General features: G+C 42.6%; 1 protein-coding gene across 4 annotated transcripts in view; it reads left to right on the top strand.

The window, feature by feature from the left end:
* Positions 1 to 24,352, top strand: part of FEZ1 (fasciculation and elongation protein zeta 1) — a 39,411-nt gene extending 15,059 nt beyond the window's left edge. For all 4 annotated transcript variants that reach the window (XM_082475915.1, XM_082475914.1, XM_082475912.1 and 1 more), the window contains 7 exons: positions 9,599 to 9,685; positions 11,589 to 11,757; positions 15,275 to 15,546; positions 16,530 to 16,610; positions 18,042 to 18,117; positions 21,520 to 21,585; positions 23,998 to 24,352. In XM_082475915.1, the coding sequence (XP_082332041.1) occupies positions 9,599 to 9,685; positions 11,589 to 11,757; positions 15,275 to 15,546; positions 16,530 to 16,610; positions 18,042 to 18,117; positions 21,520 to 21,585; positions 23,998 to 24,014 (768 nt within the window). In that variant the 3' untranslated portion in view covers positions 24,015 to 24,352. The remainder of the gene's footprint in view (positions 1 to 9,598; positions 9,686 to 11,588; positions 11,758 to 15,274; positions 15,547 to 16,529; positions 16,611 to 18,041; positions 18,118 to 21,519; positions 21,586 to 23,997) is intronic.
* The last annotated feature ends 413 nt before the right edge of the window (positions 24,353 to 24,765 follow it).

A 24,765-nucleotide genomic window follows, 5' to 3' on the forward strand; every position in this document is an offset into this window, starting at 1 on the left:
GACTCTAATTTATCCTCATTTGCAGATTTCCCTCAAGAGGGTTAATATTTCAGGGCAAACTGAATGACCCTGAGAAGGATGATCTTGAGCTCTGCTCCTTGTAGAGTTTTCTCCATCTGACCCACGGGAAAAGGACGGGGTAGCAAAAGTGGATGGATTAAGGTTGTTTTATTTTAGCCTCCTTTATTATCTGGATTCATTACAGTAGAAGCTCTTTTCACTGACATCAGTTTAAAGGACTTGCTATATAACCAGTGCTCTGTATTCCTTCTGTAAAACATGCCAACCGAACGCCCTTGGCATGTGGCATGCACACGAATGGTAGGCTTCTCTCTGGGAAGTCTTATCTCTTCTTCCACTTAGTTCATTGCCAAGAATCAGTTGTGTTTGTTCCCAAACCTGTTCATGCTTGTCCTTGTGACTGTAACTAACGTAATGAAATGTTATGGAAACTGTAGGGTTATGACTGCAAAGAGAGTCATTTTTGCTTTTATAAAATCAAAGTAACACATGTATGTAATTTTAAAAGTCAAATAATACTTTTAAAATAATACGAGACAACAAAAAATATAAACAGCAGTCTCTGACTTATCTTTCCCGGCTCCATAGAGGCAACCACTTCGACTTCTTATTGCTGTTTCTTTTGGCGTGTACCTACAATTTTCTAAATAACACATTTATGGTACTATTTCTTTGATTATCTAAAATGAATAATTTTGGCTGTTATCCATTATGGAAGATAAGATTTAAGTCTTTGGCATCACCTCAAATACTCACATTTGGCCTTCCCCCTTGTCACCAATTAAATCAATATTACAAGTACACACTAGGGTCACTGTGTAAATACTATTTCTTGCTGAATCATGTAGTGTTCTGTAAGAATATTTCCTCTCTTGTACAACTTCTTATTTAACCTGGAGTGAAGAATTGCCTTGTTTTTTCATTTGCTTAGTTTCCTGTATATCTATCATTAGTTCAACCCCAAACTCTGAGTGAACTCTACATCTCATACTATGTTTTAAAAAAATCAGATAGTCTTTCAATTCAATCAAAAAAAAAAAAAAAAAAAATCCAAACTAGTACCCTCCATCTTTCTGCTATAAAGTAATCTGGTTGTACTCTAGATCTGGTGAAATCTGCATGTCTCCCTCTCCTGTCCTCTGACTGCCATGTTTTTATTTTTCTCGGTATGTTCCCTTGTTTTGGTGAAAAAAATTCTGTATATTCTTGAGAAAGGGTAGAGAGGAATATATTGGTTAGAATAGATGAGAGTGTCTTTATTCTCCCGTCATACACTTGATTGAGAATTTGACTTGATAGAGTTATTTTAGGCTGCAAGTGAATATTTACTCAGAATTGCAAAGGCATCATTCTCTTTTTCTCTAGCTTTCAGTGGCGATTGAGAAGCCCCATTTAGAATCCATTCTGATTCTTTGTCTTTTATATGTGACTCTCTTTTGGTTCTCTCTAGAAGCTTTCAGAATATTCTGTTTTTCCTTTCTCATTTCTTTTACAGTAATGTGTCTTAGAGTGAGCTTTATTTTTTCATTCAAATGAATTATACTCCGTGGGCCCTTTCGACCTGGAAGCTCATGACTTTAAATTGTGGCATGGTTTCTTGTTATTTCTCTGAAGATGAATTATTTCCATTTTCTGCCTCTATTGAGATGATTATATGGTTTTCTCCTTTATTATGTCAATGTAATGAATTACATGAATTGAGTTTCAAATGTTAAATCAACCTTTCATTCTTGAGATTAAAGGCAACTTGGTCATGGTATGTTATTCTTTTCCTTTTTAATCATAGCTTTACTGAAGGATAATTGGCATACAATAAACAACACATGTTAAAGAGTGCAGCTTGATAGGTTTTGACATATGTATACGTCTGTGAAACCATCACCACAATCAAGATAGCAAGCATGTCTGCATGTCCATCACCCTTCCCTTTCACCCCCCAATCTTCAGGCAACTAGCTGCTGTCATCATAGATTAGTTTGCATTTTCTAGAATTTTGTATAGGTGGAATCACGCAGCACGTACTCTTTTTCTGGTCCGTTTTTTAAAACTCAATATAATTATCTAGATATTCATCCATTTTATTGCATGTATCTACATGCATTCCTTTTTATTTCTGAGTAGTGTTCCATTATATGGATATACTATAATTTGCTTATTCATTCACCTGTTGATGGACATTTGGGTTTTTTCCAGCTTTTGAATATTGCCAGTGAAGCTACTATGAACATTCTTGTATAAGTCTTTTTGTGGACATGTCTCTGTTTCTCTTGGGTAAAAACCTATGAGTGGAATGTCTGAGTCATATTGTAAGTGTCTGTTTCACTTTTTAAGGAACTGCCAAACTGTTTTCCAGTTTGAGAGTTCCAATTATTCCACATCCTCACCAACTCTTGGAATGGACAGCCTTTTTGATTTTAGTCATTTGAGTGGGTATATAGTAGTATCTTATTTTAATTTGCATTTTCCTGGTAACAGATGATGTTAAGCATCTTTTCACGTGCTTATTCACAACCCATGCATCTTCTTTGGTGAAGTGCCTGTTCAGTCTTTTGCCCATTTTCTTAGTGGGCTGTTTGTGTTCTTAGTATTGAGTCATGGGAGTTCCTCATGTTAAAAGATAAAATGAGGCATATTAAATTTCTGAGAGTTTACCTGAGCAAAATTCTGTTCGAATCAGACAATGCCAAACCCAAAGTGGGTAGGAGTGCTCCATCGACAGGAATTAGAGGAAGGACTTTTACAGAGAAGAGGTGGAAGCAAAGGAAAGAAATTATCTGATTGGCTGTAGCTTGAGTGGTTGTATTATCTGGAAAAGCCTGGGTGGCTGTTTGTGAGTGGCTGTCCTTTGGTTTGAGTTCTTAACCTTGAGGCATTAGAGGTTTTGGTTTGCTTAGGAGGCTCCTGAAGCATTCAAGTCATCTCAGTCTAATAGCCTCTTTGTTTAATTATTTTAACACATATATTCTAGATATAGTCCTTTTTCTGTTGTATGTTTTACAAATATTTTCTTCTTGTCTATGGATTGCCTTTTAACTTTATTAACAGTACATTTGAAGAGCAAATGTTTTTTAAATGCGATGAAGTCCAGTTTATTCATTTGTGTTTAATAGTTTGTGCTTCTTATGTAGTACTTAAGAAATTGCCAAGCCCAGGGTCACTAAGATTTTTTTCTTAAGTCTTCTAGAAGTTTTGTAGCTTTAGCTTTTATATAGTTTATGATCCACTTCACGTTAGTTTCTGTATATGGTGTGAGGTTAAGGTCAGGGTTCATGTGTATGGCTATCCAATTGTTCTAGTACAATTCATTGGAAATATTCTTTCCATATTGAATTGTCTTGGCACCTTTGTTGCAAATCAGTTGACCTAATGTGTGGATATATTTCTGAATTCTCTGTTCTGTTTCACTGATATATGTGTCTATCTTAATGCCAATACTATGCTATGTTCATTACTTTATAATAATGTCTTGACATAAAGCATAAGTCTTTCAACTTTGTTCTTTTTTTTCAAAGTTGCTTTGGCTATTTTAGGTCCTTTGCATTTCTGTATAAATTTTGGAATCACCTGATCAATTTGTACAAAGAAACTTGCTGGACATTCAACTGTGATTGTTTTAAATCTATAGAACAATTTATGTATGTAGATCAATGTTAATGTGATGAATTACACTAATTGATTTTCAAATATTAAACCAACCTTTCATTTTTAAGATAAATACCACTTAGTTGTGATAGATATCCTTTTCACATAATGTGGGATTCGATTTGTTTATATTTTATTAAGGATTTTTGCATCTATGTTCATGAGGAATCTTTCTTTTTAATTTTCTTTTCTTGTCATGTCATAAGGTGAATTGGGAATTTTTCTTCTTCTATTTTCTGAAAGAGTTTGTGTTATATTGGTATTATCTCTTCCTTAAATGTTTGATTGACTACACCAATGAAACCATCTGGACCAGAGGTTTTCTCCGTGAAAGTTTTTGATTACAGATTCAATTCCTTTAATAGATATTGGGCTATTTAGATTTTCCACTTCTTCCTGAGATGATTTTGGTAAAGTGTGTTTTTTAAGGAATTTATTCATTTAATCTAAGTCATAGTATTGACCACAAAGTTGTTTATGATATTCTCTCACTCTTTTAATGTTAGTAAGATCTATAGTGATGTTCCCTTTTTTATTACTGTTATTGTTGATTTGTGTTTTCTCTCTCCTTCTGTCCCTCTCCCTCACCCCCTTCTCATCAGTCTGTTTATGGGTTTATCACTTTTATTAATCTTTCCAGAGAACCACTTTTGTTTTTTTTTTCCTCTGTGTTTTTTCATTTTCTAGTTTGTTGATTTCTTCCCTTAACTTGATTGTATCCTTCTCTGTATTTAAAATAGGGTTTTACTTCACCCTTTATTTTTTAAGCTTCTAAGGTGGAAGCTTAGGTCATATTTTAAACTTAAAAAAAATGATCTTAGTCCATTTGGGCTGCTATAATAAAATACGACAGACTGGGTGGCTTATAAACAACAGAAATTCACTTTTCACAGTTATGGAGGCTGGATATCCACGATCAGGGTGCCAGCATGGTTGATTCTGGTAAAGGACCTCTTCCAGCTTGCAGACTGTCAACTTCTGGCTATGTCCTCACAGGACACGTGGTTCAGAGGAGCTCTGTGGAGCCTCTTTTATAGGAATACACTCCCATTGATGAGGGTTCCACCCTCCCCAGCACCTCCCCAAGGCCTCCTTATACCATCACATTGGGGGTTAGGATTTCAACATGAATTTTGGGAGGACACAAACATTTAGTCCATAGTAATAACATAAGCATCTTAAAACAATAAAATTTCTTATAAGCATTGCCTTAACTGAATCCCACAATTTTGATGTGGTATGTTTTCATTATCATTCAGTTCAAAATATTTTCCAGTTTTCTCTTTCTTTTTTGGCCTATGGGTTATTTAGAAGAATGTTTATAGATATTTTGTCATTGATTTCTAATTTAATTTTGTCAGAGAACAAAATCTGTACAAATTAAATCTTTTAAAATATATTGAGACTGATATATGACCTAGCATATGTTGTATCTTAGTGAATGTACTATGTATCACTGAGAAGAATGTATATTCTGCAATTGTTGGTTGTGATGTTCTAAAAAGGTCAACTAGATTAAGGTGGTTTATAGTATGGTTGGATTCTTTATATTCTGATTTTTTGTCTGTTTATTTTATCAATTATCAAGACAAGAGTGTTAAAAATTTCCAGTTATTACTGTGGATTTGTCTATTTCTTTCTTCAGTTCTGTTAGTTTTTGTTTTATATATTTTGAAGCTCTGTTATTAACTGCATACACTTTTATTATTGTTGTGTCTTCCTGATTGACCCTTTTATCATTATGAAATATCCTTCTTTATCTCTGGTAATACTCCTTGTTTTGAAATCTGCTTTGTCTGATATGAATTTAACCACAACAGCTTTCTTATGCTGTTAGGTATACATTTTTTTCAATCCTTTTACTTTTCATCTATCTGCATCTTTAAAATGTGTCTTTTATAGATTGTATGTAGTTGGGTCTTTTATATTCAGTCTGACAATGATAATCTGTGCTTTTTAGTTTATTGTGTTTAGTTCATTTGCATAGCATTTAGTTCATTAACATTTAACATAACATTACTAGTTTGTGTTTAGGTGTACCATCTTGCATTTCTATTTGTTCCATCTGGGTTTTTTGTTGTTATTGTTCCTCTGTTTCACCTTCTTTTGGGTTAATCAAGTACTTTTTGGTATTCCATTTTATTTCTACCTTTGGATTTTTAGTTATACCTCTTTGTGTACCTTTTTTTTAGTTGATGCTAGGTTGGCATCTGCTCTCTAGCATCTCTTTTGCTGTTGTCTTTTCTCCAGTTCTCTTTGTCCCTGTGGGGTATTCTCTTTTGATCCCTTTACTCTCACTTTAGCAGAGTTTCGGGAGATAACTGTGTGTGCTCAATCTCCCACGTACCTTCCTTCTACTATTACAAAAACAGAAACAGGAAACAAAAGTTGTGTTGTAATGTGGATGATGCAAGAAAGACTACATGAAATTCTACTCAGAGGCCCATCATGGAAGAAAAGGCCTTGGCCTTACGTTAGGAGCTTGGTGAATGAATAAATGTACATTTATGTTTTTAGGTCAAAATAATATGCTCGAGCTATGTATGTATGTATGATTATTATTATTCACAACTCTCCACTTTTAATTGGGTTTTTCAGTTAATGAACCTATTCTGTTCCTGACTGTGATGTAAAAGATGGTCTCTTTTATCCCTGTAACTTTAAATGATAGCAGATGGTGGTTCTCTTAGACAAGAGGAAATGGGAGTCTAGGACAGTAAGTTACATCCTTCTGTTTTCCAGGTGAATAAGCAGCTCAGTTATCTGTGGAGGGGGGACTGAATATAGGAGGTGATAGTATTGCCATTCAGTCCTCTCCTTTTCATTCCTTCTTTCAACAAATATTTGTTGCCATGTGCTGTTTGCTGTGTTCTGGTGCATCTCCCTTTGGGGATATGGAAGCACTGACTTAACCCACACAGATGGGTTAAGTTGCCCTTTCTTGGGCTGGGTACATATTGGTGATTTTTTTCTCTTTCTTTTACTTTTTGACTGGAGGTGAAAATGTATCTTTATCTCTTAAATTTGGTCAAGAAGGCAACCACCCATGTGAAACAATCGTGGTAAGGGGAGGGAAATATTGTGCAGTAGAAATTCCCTTTCCTGTGAATGGAATCATCTGGAATGCTTTAACAAACAACACTGGTTAGTAGTCATTATCGGACACAAGAACTTGATTTAATTTTAATTCTCACTCAGACTCCTGTGCACCTAGATTTAGCACTCTCATAGTCTCCAGGGAAGATTCTCTGCATTTATTTTTAAGCTTTCAGTGACCAAGTTACAGCCCTAAAGGCACACCCTTTACCAAAAGCAGGAGGAGGAAACAGCTTGCTGAATAGTATGGCCAGGCTCATTTCTGGATCTTGGTCTTCTAGTCTCAATTCTGGGAAGAAGTCACTTGGAAGAATGAGTTTTTTTCTTGGAAGAGCCATAGTTCACTTCAATAATATGGAGACAACTTGAAGCTTTAGTCTACAGAGAAATTCAGCCCCAATTTGACAACCTTCTCGTTTCCACACAAGAGGCTAAAGAACTCCCTGCAGTAGTTTCTCTGCATGTGTCATATATTAAGAATAAGAGTATCCATACACTCGTCCATATACATATGTGTATGAATATATATGACGAATACTGTTATCAATATACGTAAATGCTGTCATTTTCCAAAAATCTTTCTCACCAGCTTTCCACACACTCTACAAGATGCTGTCCTGGGAACAGAGGGAAGGGAGGGAGTCTGTAAATAGCATTGAAAGGAAAGAGGGCTTGTTGAGAAGTGACGGGAGCAGAACAGGTCCACTAGATAGAGACAAAACATGGGACCAGGCTTAGAGAGGGTGAGGAAGATGAGGGAACCAGAGCAAAAGTTACAGAGTGAGGAGAAAAGGAGAAGGACAGGGTAGATGCAGTGAAAGCAGAGGATGGCAGAGATCCACGTGGGGAAGAATGAAGGGGCCAGGGCTTTCTCTGGAGGACTTTGTGAATGTGTCTCCTTTTATTTTATTTCATTCTGTAGCGGCAGACTTCTGAGATCTGAGAACATATGGGTTAGGTATAGCTCCCACGATACTATGAACTCACGCTAACTTTCACAAGCTTATAATTCATTTTCAAATCTCGTTTTACCCACGCCTGAAAAATCAGACCAGCAGGCTTTGTACCAGAGGGGAGAGAAGGCTCTAACTAGGGATCATCCATGCCGCTGCCTGGCTTCCCTAATGTCTGAACAGCAAGAAGGGTCTGTGCCTAAAAGCTCTCCCCTGCCTTCACCAGGAGCTCAGAGGGAGGACCTTGGGAAGGGGGGTGGTGTAGTTGAAAGATGCAGTATTAACAGCCAGTGAGGTAAACTCGCTAAAATTGGCCCCATCTCAGAAAATGTAAATATTCCATTTAAAAAATCGAATTACTATGAAAAAGATTCTGGTTATAGACTAACACTTGCTGTCAGATGCTTATAAAAAATAATCCAAACAGAAAAGAAAACTTTGTTTCCCAGCATGAGCCTAACTTCTACCACAGGACTTTCTAGCCCTAAGAAAGTTCTGCCATATGAGAGTAGTTGTGAACAAACCGTGGCTACAGGAGTTTCCTTCTGCACGGTGGGGAGCTGCAGAAAGCAGGCAGGTACCACAGGTGGTGGACTTGGCGGAGAGAGGAGCATATGGGTTCGACAGCAGAAATAGATGTCACCATCTGGCACAAAACCCCTCAAATAATCCCATTACCTCCCTGTCCTACCCCTTATCCAGTTTGAGAGCAGAGGGCCTTTGAGATATATTTGATTTTTTCTTTATGACATAGTCCTGGTTTTAAGCAAATGTAGATAGAAGGTGATGTGTTTTGTTGGGGGTACCTGCCAAGGTGGAGTTCAAGGAAGAGGGGAGAAGTTTCTGAGGATGGACTCCCTCTGACATGACTGCTTGGATTGGAACTGGGGTGTTTCCTGGGGGTGCTAATTAGAACAGGAAAAGTGTAATCCCCAGGAAAGAGGGAGATCAGCATGCCAGCTGTTGGTGCACAAGTGAAATTGATTCCTGGATGAGAGGTGTCTGCAGAAAGATTTCCTGGAGGCACTTCTTGCCAGACCCTAGATGACTTTCAAATGAGACTCCTGGACACAGACAGCTTGTTAGGTGGTTTAGGGACTTATCCTGTGCAGGATTTGAACATCAATACCAAGCTATGGCTGCTTGGGACACGGACAGTAAAGTCAGATATGCTGTGAATACCTTGCTGGACTTCAACATCTAGAATCTCAATGGTTGTGAGCTTTCAGAGCCTTACTTGGGAGGATGGAATTTTGGAGACACGTGGCAAATGTTTCAGTATTTGCTGTTGCTGTTGCTGTTGAGTTTGTCCTTTGGTTTGTGTGCTTAGGTTGTTCTGTTGGCATGTCCAACGGAGCTTCGGTACATCCTTCATCAGCTATGACACCATGCCTAGATTCCAATGACACGATGACATTTCATCAAATTTTAAAAACATGATTATTTGCACTGGAACAGCCCACCCCTTAAAATGCCTAATAAAAGAAAATCTGGAAACCGATCCCCAGATTGAAATTCCTCATATAAACAAGTGTGCCTTTGCTGCAGGAGTTGGTTGCCGTTGTTACTCCCCTCAAGAAGGTTCCTTGTTCATGTAAAGATGACCTGTCTGTGGGTTAAAGAACAGTGCTGCCCCCGTGGGTCAGAATGGTGCCGGCCACACATGCCTTATTGTCTTTTTCTAAGCTGGACCCAGTGATGCACGCTGTGTGGACAGGGTGCGCTTGGAATTGGATGAGACTCTGCACACCCCTTCAGATTTTCTCTTTACACAGGGGATGGCCAGAGGGGCCTCTGTCAGTGTCATCCATTCTAGAGACTGGAGAGAATCCTAGCTCTGCTGATGGTCAATCAGAATTCCATCCCCCACCCCACACCTCTTTCAGATCCATGAGAAAGGAGAGGAAGAGTTCAATGAGAAGAGTGAACATTACTCTGGAATCAATGAGGAGCCTCTGCTCACAGCAGATCAGGTACAAATCTCTCTCTCTCTCTCTCTCTCTCTCTCTCTCTCTCTCTCTCTCTCTCTCGGTTCTTGGGACTTTTAATTCCTTTGATAGAGAAAAAGTCTGAATACATACCTGTCACATCCCTTTCAGGCAGTAGAAAAATGTATGGTCTTGTGGTGGCTGTGTCTTTGGTAAATTTCATGTCTCTTTAAGCCTCAGTTTACGCACCTGCTGTAATTCGGGATGTAATTCCTGACGTGTGTTGGATGGGGTCCGTGTTTGATAACAGCCAGAGATGGGCTCAGCGTTTACTGCCTTCATTTCCTGCTAAGCGTCTTTATTGCAGCTCATTGTATTTGGAGTCAAGACACTTAAACAAGGGTCCCAAATAGCTGTTCTCACAAGAATAGAAATGGCAGAAGAGGCTTCCAAGTGATGGACGTTTTCTCATATTTCATAGAACACTGAAAATGTGGAGCCTTCCAAAAGAAGTGTTAGAAACACTTGTTTGTTTAAAAAAAGATCTAATGTTTCACATTTTATTGAGTTACTTATATTTTGGTTTTAATAATTTGTTTCTTAGGGAGAATACTCCTGAGTCTCTGGATTCCTTATTCAACTATTTATGGACACTTGCTTTGAGCAGGCACGTTTCAGGTGTTTTCACAGAGTGGTTCTGAAAAAGCTCCACTAGGAGCTTTTGGTTCCAGAAAGTGCTTTTCAGTAAAAGGAACTCTTACATATCTGTGGTAAAAAGGTGGGCTATAAACAGATAAGGATCAAGAGATTAAAGGGAACCAGATTAGAAAGAATAGGGGCTAGCAGTTACCTTGTGAATTTGGGGGGAAATACAATTCAGTGACACAAGTTCAATGATAATGACTTGGAAAGAGAAGCTCAGCCATAAAATTCTAAAGGGGGGTCGTGTAGTTTGCTCGTGTTCCATGGGTGGCTTGCAGCAGTCAAAAACTAAGTATCCCTTAAATTTGTGAGTGGAGATGGGAAAGCTTGGGAATAAAATAGAAATTATTCTAAAGGAGGGGACCTAAGTGCCTTTATCTGTGATCCAGCCTAACATAAAGGAACCCACTTTAAAGACCAGTTGGCCTTGGAGATGGAGCCCATCACAGCATCGAGAACAGACAAATATATAGATGCACTGTTCTGACCAGACTCATGGATGGCTCCTTTCAGAAGTGGTCTTTGCTTATTCCATTTTCTTTATGTGTAAACAATTAATGTACAAAGTAGTTCAGCCTTATTCCTCTTGGCAGTTATCTAATTTTACTCTCCCTTCTAGGAGCTGTCCCCTACAAGAGTCTAGATTACAGCTGGGTTTCTGATCGACTTTCTGCTCTCCAGACCCTACCTGTCCTTTTATTATGTCATTATCTTTATTTCCACTTTTGTTTGGCAGCTTTAGTTCCTGTCCAGCTGAATTCTGGAGGAAGAGCTGTTTTCCTCTATGTAATAAAGCAACTCCCCATTTTGAGTCATCCTAGGAACACTTTGTTTTTTTCCCATCTTAAGCATCATCACAATGAATGGACTGGATTTTGTGTTTGAGTTGGGTAGATAAAATGTCTTCCCACTTAGAAAGAAAGTGCTCAGCAAATTGAAGTAAATGGTCCCTTCCAGGAAGCTCTGTTTCATTTCCTGAAAGAGCAGTTTATTTCCAATAAAGCACTCATCTAAATGGTGTTCTTGGAAGAGGTTTGACATTAAAGAGGACTTTACATCAAAGGAAGAGTGTTTGTAAGCCTTTGGTCAGATGTAGTTTTATTATTACTCAATATTTATTAAGTAACAATATTGCTTTAGGAATTTTACAGACAGCAAGTTAGGAACATCCTTCCCTGATCAGAATTCAAGCTGGGATGTCCCTGCGGCAGAGAAGAGTGAGCACTGTCTTGTGTACCTTCTCCAGGTGATTGAGGAGATTGAGGAAATGATGCAGAACTCCCCAGACCCTGAGGAGGAAGGGGAGGTTCTAGAAGAGGAGGATGGGGGAGAAACCGCCTCCCAGGCGGACTTGGTCCTCCTGCAGGAGATGCAGGCCTTGACCCAGACCTTCAACAACAACTGGTCCTACGAAGGTGAGTGTCCTGGGGGTGGGCTCACGGAGGACAAACTCAGCTCTGCCAGGCAGGGCACATGCTTCACACGCCACTAACAGAACCTCGGATCTAGGGAGTTGGCAATACCTTTCTTACTGGACATCAGGAGAGAAGTTAGCATTGCTGGGGGAGGAAGCAAGATTAAAATGGTAAAATGACCTGCTGTACAGCACAAGGAACTCTACTCAATACTCTGTAATGGCCTATATGGGAAAATCTAAAAAAAAAAAAAAAAAGAGTGGATATACGTATATGTATAACTGATTCACTTTGCTGTACACCTGAAATAACACAACATTGTAAATCAACTATAATCTCATTAAAAATTTTTTTTTAATGAAAACAATGGTAAAACGAACCAAAGAACAAGACTAAAGGAGAACAAGTAGAGGAAATCTGAACCCACTATTCACAATGATGCTACCATGAAATCAATGAAAAAACCTACAAATGGTAATGATAATAATAGCTCGTATTTTTGGAGAGCTTTGGAGGACCAGGCGCTGTTCTAAAACTTTCTGTGCATAATCTCATTTCACGCCCGTGCCAACCCCATTAGGATTGAGCTAACTGAGTTTCCAAGAGGGTAAGTGACTTGTTTCGAGGCCACTGTCACGGAAATATAATAAAGAAATAAAATCTCCTCCCCACCCAGAAAACCTCTCCACAGAAGTAGAGGTTTTCTTTCTGAGAAAATGAAAACAATTTCATTATTGAATTGATGCATGTCACAGTCAACCCACTAAAGGGATTGCAAAACCGGAAAGAAATCTCACCCGTGTCTACAGCTAACTGGACACAACCCATTACAATTTTGCAATTTAGAGTCAGGTGACAAGTTAGGCCCCTGTTTTCTTTCTTGGGGATGACTTTTCAAAGCAGTGGCTCCCAGGTCCTTGAGGAAGCACATCTGAGTCCTGAGACTGGCCAGTGGCTTATTTAGCCATTAAAATGATGCACATACATTTGAAAAGGACAGAGAGAGAGATTCTGAAAGAAAAAAGGAGGTGAGGAAGAGGGGAAGTCTCTTCCCTTATTTTCAACAGGGAGAATCAAGCCTCTTATTTTATTTTATTTTTTTAACATCTTTATTGGAGTATAATTGCTTTACAATGGTGTGTTAGTTTCTGCTTTATAACAAAGTGAATCAGCTATACGTATACATATATCCCCATATCTCTTCCCTCTTGTGTCTCCCTCCCACCCTTCCTATCCCACCCCTCTAGGTGGTCACAAAGCATCGAGCTGATCTCCCTATGCTATGCAGCTGCTTCCCACTAGCTATCTATTTTACATTTGGTAGTGTATATATGTCCATGCCACTCTCTCACTTCGTCCCAGCTTACCCTTCCCCCTCCCCGTGTCCTCAAGTCCATTCTCTACATCTGCGTCTTTATTCCTGTCCTGCCCCTAGGTTCTTCAGAACCTTATTTTATTTTATTTTATTTTTAGATTCCATATATATGTGTTAGCATACGGTATTTGTTTTTCTCTTTCTGACTTACTTCACTCGTATGACAGACTTTAGTTCCATCCACCTCACTACACATAACTCAATTTCGTTTCTTTTTATGGCTGAGTAATATTCCATTGTATATATGTGCCACATCTTCTTTATCCAGTCATCTGTCAATGGACACTTAGGTTGCTTCCATGTCCCAGCTATTGTAAATAGAGCTGCAGTGAACATTGTGGTACATGACTCCTTTTGAATTATGGTTTTCCCAGGGTATATGCCCAGTAGTGGGATTGCTGGGTCCTATGGTAGTTCTAGTTTTTTAAGGAACCTCCATACTGTTCTCCATAGTGGCTGTGTCAATTTACATTCCCACCAACAGTGCAAGAGGGTTCCCTTTTCTCCACACCCTCTCCAGCATTTATTGTTTGTAGATTTTTTGATGATGGCCATTCTGACTGGTGTGAGGTGATACCTCATTGTAGTTTTGATTTGCATTTCTCTAATGATTAGTGATGTTGAGCATCCTTTCACGTGTTTGTTAAGCCTCTTATTCTTAATGCATAGTTGCCCCTGTGCCACATTCAAGTCTTAAGGGGTGGAGTCAAAATTGGAAACTAGGCAGGTTAACTGCAGAGTCCACACTCTTAATCTGTGTATCGTATTAACTCGCTGACACAGGTTTGTGGTAATTATGATCCTGCAGAGAAAGAGGTGGATGAAGCGTGAAATTAAAAGATGTAACAGCGGTGGCAAAACTGAGTATAAAATTCATCCATCTGCAGGGATAGTGGTAACCAGGCGGCCGGAGGGGACACGTTCCCTGGGAGTGGATCCGAATGGGGGTGACGGGACTTATAAACGACGGAGAGGGAAGGCAGGCTGGTCAGGGTATAAAGGTCCAAGCGTGGACTAGGATCGTGGTGAAAATAGAGGCGTGATCTGAAAAGCTGCACCCTCTAAGTAAAACCCTGTGGCTCTGAAGAGCAGAGGCAGGGCGATGGCAGCGGAAGGAATCCGCTGGGAGGGATGGAGTGGATTTGGCCCTGGTGCTGCATTCACCGCCGCTCCAATCAGGCCATTCTCCGCCACACAAAGGTCCCACACATAGAACTGCTCAGCCAAAGACTCGGGAAAACGGCTGAAATGCAGAGTGAAATGGCAAAAACAGAAGGAGGAGGACGGCTCCAAAGAGCGAAATTAGCGGGGAAGGTTGAACTAAGTCAGCAAAAACCCCGGCACAGCGGGAGCGGAAAGGGAAAGGAAAATGGATTCTGATGTAGAAACAAAAGATGCCACTAGGAAGGGGCGCATTCAAAAATATGCTCCCGACTCTACTTTAGGTGAAGAAGTCTTAGGGGACAAGAACTTAAAACAAAGTGATCTGTGTCCTGTCTTCCCAGGTTCCCTTTCCTTTTCTCTGACAGTAGCAGACGACTCGGTACCAACAAGCCAGACTTCATTTTTCTGTACATGTTCCCCATCTTTACATGTTTCACGTATTTTGGGGCACGTGCGCTGCGACACAGGACAGTAGGTGTAAAGAGGGCCTCAGATCGCGCTGCTTATTTTGCTGTCGGCTGTGTCTTGATCAGGTTTGGGGAATAAACACCACCTCTCTATTGCTCCTCAGCACAGATGCCAAACCCCTTCGTCATGTTTCCCCCCCCCCCCCGATTCTTGACCCATTTCACATGAGGAATATTACAGAGACAGAGGAAAAATAGGGAGATGGAACAAGGGATCAAAAACCACACGTCTGCCCACACACGTTTTTGTGGACAGAGTCCACAGTCCTTGGGGGCTGTTTTTCCTCCCTCCTTTGTTTCCCCGAGATGACGTTCTCTCCCGCAGTCGATAACTGGCTCTCCCTGCCGGCACGCCCCTAAACTGTGAAGGTCTGTCGTGGCCCTTTGAGGAACTGTCTGGGGCGGGGAGGGGGGGGTCTCCTCCAGACCTGTCAGGCGGCCAGGGCCCCGGGAGCCTCTCCGGCGGGCTGGGCTTGATGCAGTGACCCCGCAGGATGGTCTTCCCCTGCAGGACTGAGGCACATGTCTGGGTCTGAGCTGACAGAGCTGCTGGACCAGGTGGAGGGCGCCATCCGAGACTTTTCAGAGGAGCTGGTGCAGCAGCTGGCCCGCCGGGACGAGCTGGAGTTCGAGAAGGAAGTGAAGAACTCCTTCATCACAGTGCTCATTGAGGTGCAGAACAAACAGAAGGAGCAGCGAGAGCTGATGAAGAAGAGGCGGAAAGAGAAAGGGCTGAGCTTGCAGAGCGGCCGGATAGAGAAGGGAAGCCACATGCCTCTCAAGGTAAGAGGACAGCCCGGCCCGAGGACCAAGTGCTCCCGCGCCTCCGAGCTCCCGGTTGCAGGTCCCGGGACCAGCCCTGCCGTGGCCCCAGACAGACCTGTCCTAAGCCGTGACAATGAGCGGGACGCCCTGGCAGACAGCAGAGCCACGAGAGGGAGAAGAGCCCACCCGTGTCCCCTGCTCCCCTAGAGGACGCCCGCTCTAACTGGAGGAGACAGGATGTAACACTGGAAAATAAGTCACTATGGCGTGTCCTCTCTTAAGCTAGATCTTAGAAAGTGGGGTGAAAGCATTTAGGATTGAAAGGCGTTGTGCCCTGGGAAAAGCCTGCTACCAGCACAGCTTATGGTCCTGACTCATCTCTTTAGGATGTCCATAGGGTGGCACATTATGACGCCTTGTTATATTGACCAGATTCTTCTCACCAGTGGTTCTCCATCAGGGAAGCTCAGCAGAATCATCTAAGGAGCTTTTACAAAATACCCTTTCCTGGGCTCTCTCGCAGACCTACTGAATTGGGCCCGGGCATATGCATTTTGGAAAAAGCTTTCCAGATGAGGACAGTCGTTTTACACCTGCCCTTCCCAATGGCTGGGCATTTTGTTTTCTTCCCTGAGACATTTTCATCCTCATCCATCGAAGTTTCCCTCTGCTGCTTTATTTTTCTGTTTACACAATGGAGGCTGAAATGAGGAAACCCAGGAGTGCAGGGGGCGGAGGGTCTCGTCACCCGAGGCACTTACTCAGATAAGAGTCTTTGAGACTCTGCTATTTCTTCTTGCAAAGCTCAGGCTGAAATTTTGGCCTGTCTCTTAGCCCAGGTCTTACCTTTGCTTTCTAGTTGCAGAATTGGGGCCCGGATTTGGGACAGTATGGAAGCTGATGGGTCCAGGTAGCTTAGGGAGGACACAGGCGTCCCCGGGGCGATGAATACGAGCAGGAAGCACTTGCCCTTCTGAGTCTCGTTCTCCCCCCCTCCCCAGCGCTTCAGCATGGAAGGCATCTCCAACATCCTGCAGAGCGGCATCCGCCAGACTTTTGGCCCCTCAGGAGCTGACAAGCAGGTACAACCCATCTCCCTGCTCCTAGCTTCCTTCCCAGATTCCAGCAACTTGGTCTCTCCAACAGAGCAGGGGATGGTGAGTCACTAGAATTATCCCCGCACTGGGGCAGGTTGCAGGGGGAAATGTCCTGACAATTTCTTCCATTCTAAGGAGGAACAGAAAGTGTCTTTTTAAAGGCAAAGTTGTTTGAGCTTTAATATTAGAGGGCCTGGATAAAACTTAAAACTCAACACTACTTGTAGGCCTATGAGTTCAGTTGTTTTCAGAACCAAATGCATTAAAGGCGAATCCACTTCATGAAAGATCCCATCCAAGAGCTTCATTACCTCTGCCACACTGGGCCACCAGGTGAGCCAATCCCACCAAGACTGCCTCTTCACTTCAGCTGCCCTGTTGACTGTAACCCGTGCTGCGGGGTCTCCTGTCTAGCTCCATTTAGTCAATCACTTCTCACCTGAGAAGTGGCTTGCATTTCTGGCTCTCAGGTGCCTGCCGTGTGCTAGGCTCTGTTGCTTAGGGCAGTACAGAGATGGGTAAGCCCTGGTCCTGCCCTCATGCAATGCATAGTCTAACAGAGAAGGCCAGTTTGTCAATAGACACCTTTGAGATTGTGCACAAAAACTGTGTATGTTTTAGACATATTTGTAGCTCAATCCTAAGTGTTAGAATTCTGGAGCTATGGCCTGGGAAGAGATTTCAGGAACATCTAACTCAGTCCCCTGAGTTCACAGCAGTGAGAACTAAGGCCCAGAGCGATTAGGCGTTTCCCCAAGGCCATGCTGCTAGTGGCAGGGCCAGGCCTGAAACACAGGCCCCCTGGTCTAGAGCTCTTCTCACTCACGACCCTAGGCTCTCTCCGAACCTTCCAGGTCTCTCTGGCTGGTGTTCTCTGATATCCCACTGGACCCTAAGATGATTTTGTTGTAGGGGCACCTCCTCTCCAGCAGAGGGAGCAAACCCGACATCCCAGGCCCAGGGCAGGGTTGAGCTTTTCTCACCAGTCATCTTGACAGAAGAGAAACCATTCATTCTCAAGTTGCACTGCAGAAGATAAGAAACCATCACCGCCCCCACCCACACCCCGCCCCTTAGAATGCTGTCTGCTTTCAGCCTGGAGGAGAAAAAGCTTACCAGGATTCCTAAATAATCAAAAAGTTTCTAGTGTCAGAAGAATATATTCGTTGGAGTGGAGGGACATTTTTCCCAGCTAATATGGTAAAGTCTTACTTTTAAAGAGACATTTTCCAAAAATGGGAAAAAAGTCCTGAAACGATGGTGCACACATCATCATGGGTATTGTCGAGAACGTCAAATTTGACGGAGCGTGTTTTTTAGAGAAAAGCCCAATCCCCACGCAAGCTGTCAACCGTATCTCAGCCCCCGGGGGCCGGGCTTCTGTCTCACTTGCTGCACACCCTGCTTGTCTTCTAGTACCTGAACACCGTCATCCCTTACGAGAAGAAGGCCTCGCCCCCGTCGGTGGAAGATCTCCAGATGCTAACAAACAGTGAGTTCCTCCCATTCGCAGCGGGACCAGGGGCCCATTTCTCTCCCTCCCACCCTGTGCGTTGCACCCGTGGCATCTCAGTCCGGAGGTGTCCCCAGAGCAGTTTCTATGGGTCATAATGTGCTCCACAACGTTGCACCACGTCCCCGGCACGGGGTACAATTAAAGAGTTCTGCAGCGATACCCAGAGCTGCCTCGTCCTTTCCCGGTTCCCGTAAGGGAAGAGACTTGCCAGAGAAAAGGAGCTGGTGGAAGAGGCTGGAGCGGTGGCGGGGCGGTAGTGGTGTGCAGGGGCTTTCTGTGGTTCATCCACAGGTCTCAAGGCTGTGCACCCTCTGCCTTGCCCTTTCTCTCTTCTGCAGCTTGAGGTTGCCTTGTGTCCCCAAAGCAGGGAGCTCCTTCTAAGGGACTGGCTGTATTTAATGAGAAGCCAGGTTTCTTGGGTGGGGTAAGGCTGATGAGAGAGAATGGAGTCTGGTTTTCCTTCCAGGCAATGACTGCTTCCTCTCTTCCACTCTGACTCTAGTGTCAAGTAATATTAAGAAACATTCTGAGCTATGGGAGAAAACAGCCTGTGATAAAGAGCCTTTTGTAGGCAAAATCTCTTTATAGACATCAAACACTACAACCCCCAAAGGGCCGGGGGGGCACGTGGTGTCAGCCATCAGTGTCAGCTTGATTCTTTTAGGAAGAGAAAAATCCTAGGCTGAGATGTGGGGACGGGCTCAGTGAATCACGAGACCGTCCATCTCCCTGGCAACCGTGCACTGCATTGAGTGACACACTAACCGGGCGTTGCTGCGCTGCTGCCTCGGTGGGAATGGACCACTGCAGGGCTATTTGACACCCTAGGGAATGGGAAGAGGAGCTTCAACTGTTTGGCTGAGGAAGATAGATACCTCCTGGGCCCAGTGCTAAAGGTGCCCAAACGGTTTCATTTTTATCATTTTGGAGAACTAAAGCAGGAGGTTCTGGTAAATGGAAATCTTGCCTACATCAATAGATACTGCGGTCTTGAGAGTCTGGAATTTTAAATTCAAAGTGCATCGGGTTCCTCTAAACTCATTTGGAGCGCCTTTATTTGCATACATATGCACAAAGATTTTTTTTTTAACGGAAGCAGATAGAAACGAGCTGACATTTATAGGTGTTTGTATTTTCACAAGGAGTAAGCATTTGGAAAATAATTTGGACAAATTATGAAGGTTGATATATGTAGAGTACTCTATCGTGCTCTTTATTTTTTTTTCTAACGTGCTCTTTTAAAAAAAAGGAAGAGCTATAAATTTATTACAGATACCTATTCAGGAATTCAGTGTGAAATCCTTTCATTTTAATTAAGAAACACTGGGTTTGTTTACACATTTCAAGTTCATTCTAAAAATTAGGGCTAGAGAATATCCATCATTTAGAATACTTTGGAAACACAGAAATGTGAACACAAGAAAATAAGTAACTTCCTGTCCCCTCCACTGTGGTTACTGTATGGTGTTTTTCAGCCATAGTATTTTATGCCTTTTCCATATGGTTGGGATTATACTGGCTATAAAATTTCATATCATGATTTCAGTCACATCAGTTAACATTTGGTTAACATCCTTTTTATGGCTCTCTCTTCTGTCACATGGACATACGACATTGCAATACTTTATCCCTTAAAAAAAAAAACTGCCTGCTTTCCTGAATACCAATTCTCCTGTAGGTTATGGAAGCTCTCTTTTTGGGCACATCCTTGTATGGGTTTGTGAATCACAAATCCTCTTTCCCCGACTCCTGAGTCAAGGATGTAGGCCAAAGACTGGCTCTGGGGACTGGGCAATTTGTATAAATTTCGGATTTTGGAGACCACCTTAGTCACATATTGACTGAGTGCAATTATTGTATTTTTACGCCTATCTTCTTGGTGGGCAGCATTTAGTCTGCTTATGCTCAGTTGCAAAGTATTTTCAGCCTATTACACTGAAATGAATCCATGTCTAAAAATACGGAAGAAATAAAAGAAACCATTGCCTGGATGGCCTGAGGTCCAGTCTTTTTCTGGAGTTGGCCACGGACTCATGCCACCATCAGGCTCTGTTCCTCACCCACTCCTGAGCTTTGGAGTCAAGTTCCATGACCCTGACTTGCAACTAGGCAAGGTAATCAATGGAAAACAGGACCTAGGAATGGACTGTGGGGTCCCTCCATTGTAATGGTTGCCTCCTGACCCCAGCCATCAGGGCCAGCTGATCTTTAGTGGTTTTTCCACTTGCCAAAAGTAATACATGTTCATGGAAAAAAGCTGGCCACTGTAGAGATATCACGTAGAAGGGAACATCCCCCGGGGTATCTCACACCCCGACGTATCTGCTTTTTACGGTTTCATGCACATTCTTCCAGATTTTTCTATGAATATTAGCATTTATTATTTACTCATTTAAAATTAATACATAAAGTTCTGCAGCCTTCTTTCTTCATTCATAAGTATGTCTTGTATATACAGATCGCTCTCATTTCTCATGAAGCTGTATGAGACTGCATATATACCATATACACCACAGTTTACTTAAGGCATCTATTGATGAATAACTCTATTGTTGGATAACCCACCCCTGCCCTCACTTTTTGATAGTATAATCAAGGTCCAGGTATTTTCTTGAATGATTTTCTACAAAGCTGACTTCTACAACATGAATCAGGAATATGAGAAGATGCTTCCTAGTTTAATAACAGAAAAATCTGTTTTAAAAACTTTTATAAAAAGCCTTTAGGCTTTATTCACTTCCCTATTGTTTGCTTCATGTGTAGGTCACATCCTGTTTCAACAAGAAGTCTGTAAGCTCCTTGAGGGTCATTAATACTCTTGCATTTCCACAAATTCTAGCACTGTACTGGGCATAGAGTAGAAAATATTTGTGAAATTAAATTCATTTGCTGTTAATAAACTGGAGGTGAGAACTTTGCTAATAATATCTGTTTATATGAATAGAATGTCTTTAAAGACAGATTTATTGGTGGTTCGGTGATGTGACAGCTATTATTCTTAACATTTGGATTGCATCTGAAAGCTGAGTCCTTTTTTAAATTGCTTTGTTTATTTTTATGATCATTAAAGATACATACTTAGGAGGTGATGTGGAAATTATAGATGAACACACACACAAAAAGTAAAGGATAAAAGAGACGTCACCTCATCCATAGGGCCACCCTGACTCTTTTGATGGATTTCCCACCAGCCCCCTCCCCGCCCCAGCAGGTTGAATGCTGACTCTTGCCAGAGGCTTCTAAACTTTGCTCAGTACTCAATGATTGTCTTGTTTCCTTGACTCCTCTCTCGCTCACTTTGGGTTGGTGGGTTGTCTGGCCCCAGAGGTGAGCTCTGTGCCCTGATGCATCTTAGCTCCTTTCTCTCTCCTTCCCCAGTTCTCTTTGCCATGAAGGAGGATAATGAGAAGGTGCCCACTTTGCTGACGGACTACATTTTAAAAGGTAAGAGCTGCCCAGGCCTCTGGGAGCAGAAGCATCCTCTAGGGCCCCCTCCCCCAGGACTCCTGCTGGACACGTGGAACCCACACTGCAGCCCTCCCAGGGCATCCACGCCAGGCCAGATCGGCCAGGGCCAGGGAACTCAGTGGACAATTGTGAGGAGGCCCTCGCCTTTGGATGTTGCTAGGAGGCCTGAGGAGGAGATTCCATCACCCCCGAGTCACCAGAGTGACTCCACACAAAAAGCGGCCAAACCAACAAAAGACTTATTGTGAAAGTTCTCTGCGGCTTGGGCTGTTTAGTTGGCAAAAACAAAGCCAGACGATACCTTTAACAGTTTCAACTACTTGAAAGGCAGCAAACTAGAGTCATGATTAGCTACATCCTTTCATAACTTTTTTGTTTCATCTTTTATTATGGAAATTTTTAATATCTATAAAAGTAGAGTGAACGGTATGATGAACTGCCATGTACTTAACATCCAGCTTTAACAATTATTAACTCCTGGCCAATCTAGTTTTCATTTATATCACTTCTCTCTACCATGTTATTTTGAAGCAAATACCAGCCATTATATATATTTTTCATCCATGAATATTTCGGTGTACATTCCTAAAACATAACCACGATATCATGATCACAACTAGAAAAATAAAAAATGTAAAAGTATCTTTGAGGGACTTCCCTGGCCGTCCAGTGGTTAAGATTCCACACTTCCACTGCAGGGGGCTCAGGTTCGACCCCCTGGTCGAACTAAGATCCCGCATGCCTCATGGCATGGCCAAAAAAAAAAAAAAAAAAAAAGTATCTTTGATTACCCAACCAGGGTTCAGGTTTCCCTGGTTTTCCTATAAAATTTTTTCTGGTTATTTGTTTGAATCAGGATCCAAAGAAGGTCCATACACTACAATTGCATAATGTATCTCTTAAATCTCTTTTAATATATATAGGTTCCCCTTTCCCTCCTCTCTCTCATTCTTTGAATTTTATTTCTTAGAGAAACCAGGTTATTTGCCCCATAGCATTTCCTCATTCCGGTTTTGCTCGGTAGTTGAGTCCTCATGGTTTCATTTAATATGTTCTTCAACCTTTTGTATTTCCTGTTGCCCAGTAGAGCTAGAGGACTGATCACATTCAGATCGTCCACACCAGACCAGACCAGGCAGGGCCAGAGAACTCAGTGTACAGTTGTCCACAAAATTTTTGATAAGTTTTAGGTTATCAATGGTTGTAAACTTCCATTAAGAGACACCTATTACCTGGTTGTCTTTCTTTGGAGGATATTAATATCTGTATTAGTCTGCTCAGGCTGCTAAAACAGAAGACCACCAGGTGGCTTAAACAACAGAAATTTATTTTCTCACAGTTCTGGAGGGTAGAAGTCCAGGATCAAGGGGCCAATAAAATGGGTTTCTAGTGAGGGCTCTCTTCTTGGCTTGTAAACAGCTATCTTCTCGCTATGTTCTCACACGGCCTTTCTTCTGTGTGTGTGAAGATAGTGCCAGACCGCTCTGGTGCTTCTTCTTACAAGGACACTAATCCCGGCAGATCAGAGCCCCACCCATATGACTTCATTTAACCCTCCCTCCTTAGAGGCTCCATCTCCAAAGTCAGCTGCACTGGGGGTTAGGGCTTCAACATGAATTCTTGTGAGGACACAAACATTGACTGTGTAACACTCTCCATCAATGGTCATTCATTGTCCAGATTCTTTTTTTCATTAGGTTTTGCTCCACAGGCACAACCTTGGGCGCAGCTTCCAAAGGCTTGTGGACCTCAGTTTAGAACCTCTGAGCTGTATTGTTTCCATAAGGCTCAGAAAGATTAATCTTAAATTTCTGCAGGATAAATTTAGGCTAAACATTGGGAAGAACTTCTGACTCTTAAAGGTTTTAAAAGAGCATCCCATTTCTCAAAGGAGGTGTGTAGAAATGGGTTCTTTAAGTCTGGGAGCCCGAGAGCTAGACTTTACCCCTCACGATCCACTGAAATGTCAGTGAATTTATAAAACTAGTTAACATTTACTGAGCACTTTCTATTTGCCTCTGAGCAACCCTGTGGGGTAGGCAGAGGCACAGTCTACTGTATACATGAAGAAACAAGCACAGGTAGGAGAAGTTATTTCCCGAAGGTCATAGAATTAGTAACAGCCAGACCCAGGATTTGAACCCAAGCAGACGGGCAGCAGAGACCACACAGTGAATCATTACACTGAACAACCTCCTATCCCTGGCTCTTCCTCCTTCTGGAAGGAAGACACGTGATCACCATCCTTCCCAGGCTCTAAGGGGGCAGTTCTCTGCTCAGGACGCTTGCGAGAGGCTGGCGTGACCGCTCTCGGCCACGGCCACCCCGGGCCGGCAGGTCTGGCCGCACACTTGCTTTGACATCCCTTCTCTCCTCTTCTCTTTGCAGTGCTCTGTCCCACCTAACCTTGCCCTTGGGAGCAGCCTTGCTGCGGAGGTCACTGAGCAAGAGTCATCCCACCGCAGGGACTGCATGACACCACGTAGCCTCCGCCGTGTATTTAAACGTGTATAGCTTAACCTGGATTAAACATGAGCAAATGCGCGGGGTCCTTTGCTGTTGGCTTCTAGTCCTAGTAACCATTGGATGCATGACCGAGGGGCAGGGCTGGTGACATCACCTCCTCTCTGCCTGTGTCGGAGGGAGGTAGACGCTGTCGCCACTCATGGTGCAGTCTGGCTCCAGCCCTCAAAAACAGCTTCCACCCTAAGACTAATTTTGAAATAAACCTTCATTTAATTAATATTTTTCATGTACTTTGGCGTGTGGTGTCCCCCGGCCCTCTGGTACAAACCTCCAGAGGAAGGATGTGTAGCTGCAACCACATGATGCTCGGGGCCCGTGACAGCCAACGCGGTGTTTAGGGCTGGGCCAGCAGGTGGGGCATGCCACGCCCTGTGGCGGGGCTGCGGTCGTACAGATGGAAGGAGGAGGCCATCTGCAGACGCCTAAGATCTAGCTGCTTGACAGATTTACAGGGAGCCGCACTCTGAGTTGGAGGAGCTACTGGTTAGAGAGGAGATTGTGAAGTTAGCGCATGGCAAGTGAAGCTCGGGGGGCAGCGGCTGGGCAGCTGTGGTGCCTCCTGTTGGGATGGCTGGGTTGACTCCCAGAGGCCCGGGTGCCGGAGGGCATCAGCTCCGCTGGGTTCTCCCA

This window comes from Balaenoptera physalus (assembly GCF_965194825.1).
Source record: "Balaenoptera physalus genome assembly, chromosome: 10".
NCBI lineage: Eukaryota > Metazoa > Chordata > Mammalia > Artiodactyla > Balaenopteridae > Balaenoptera > Balaenoptera physalus.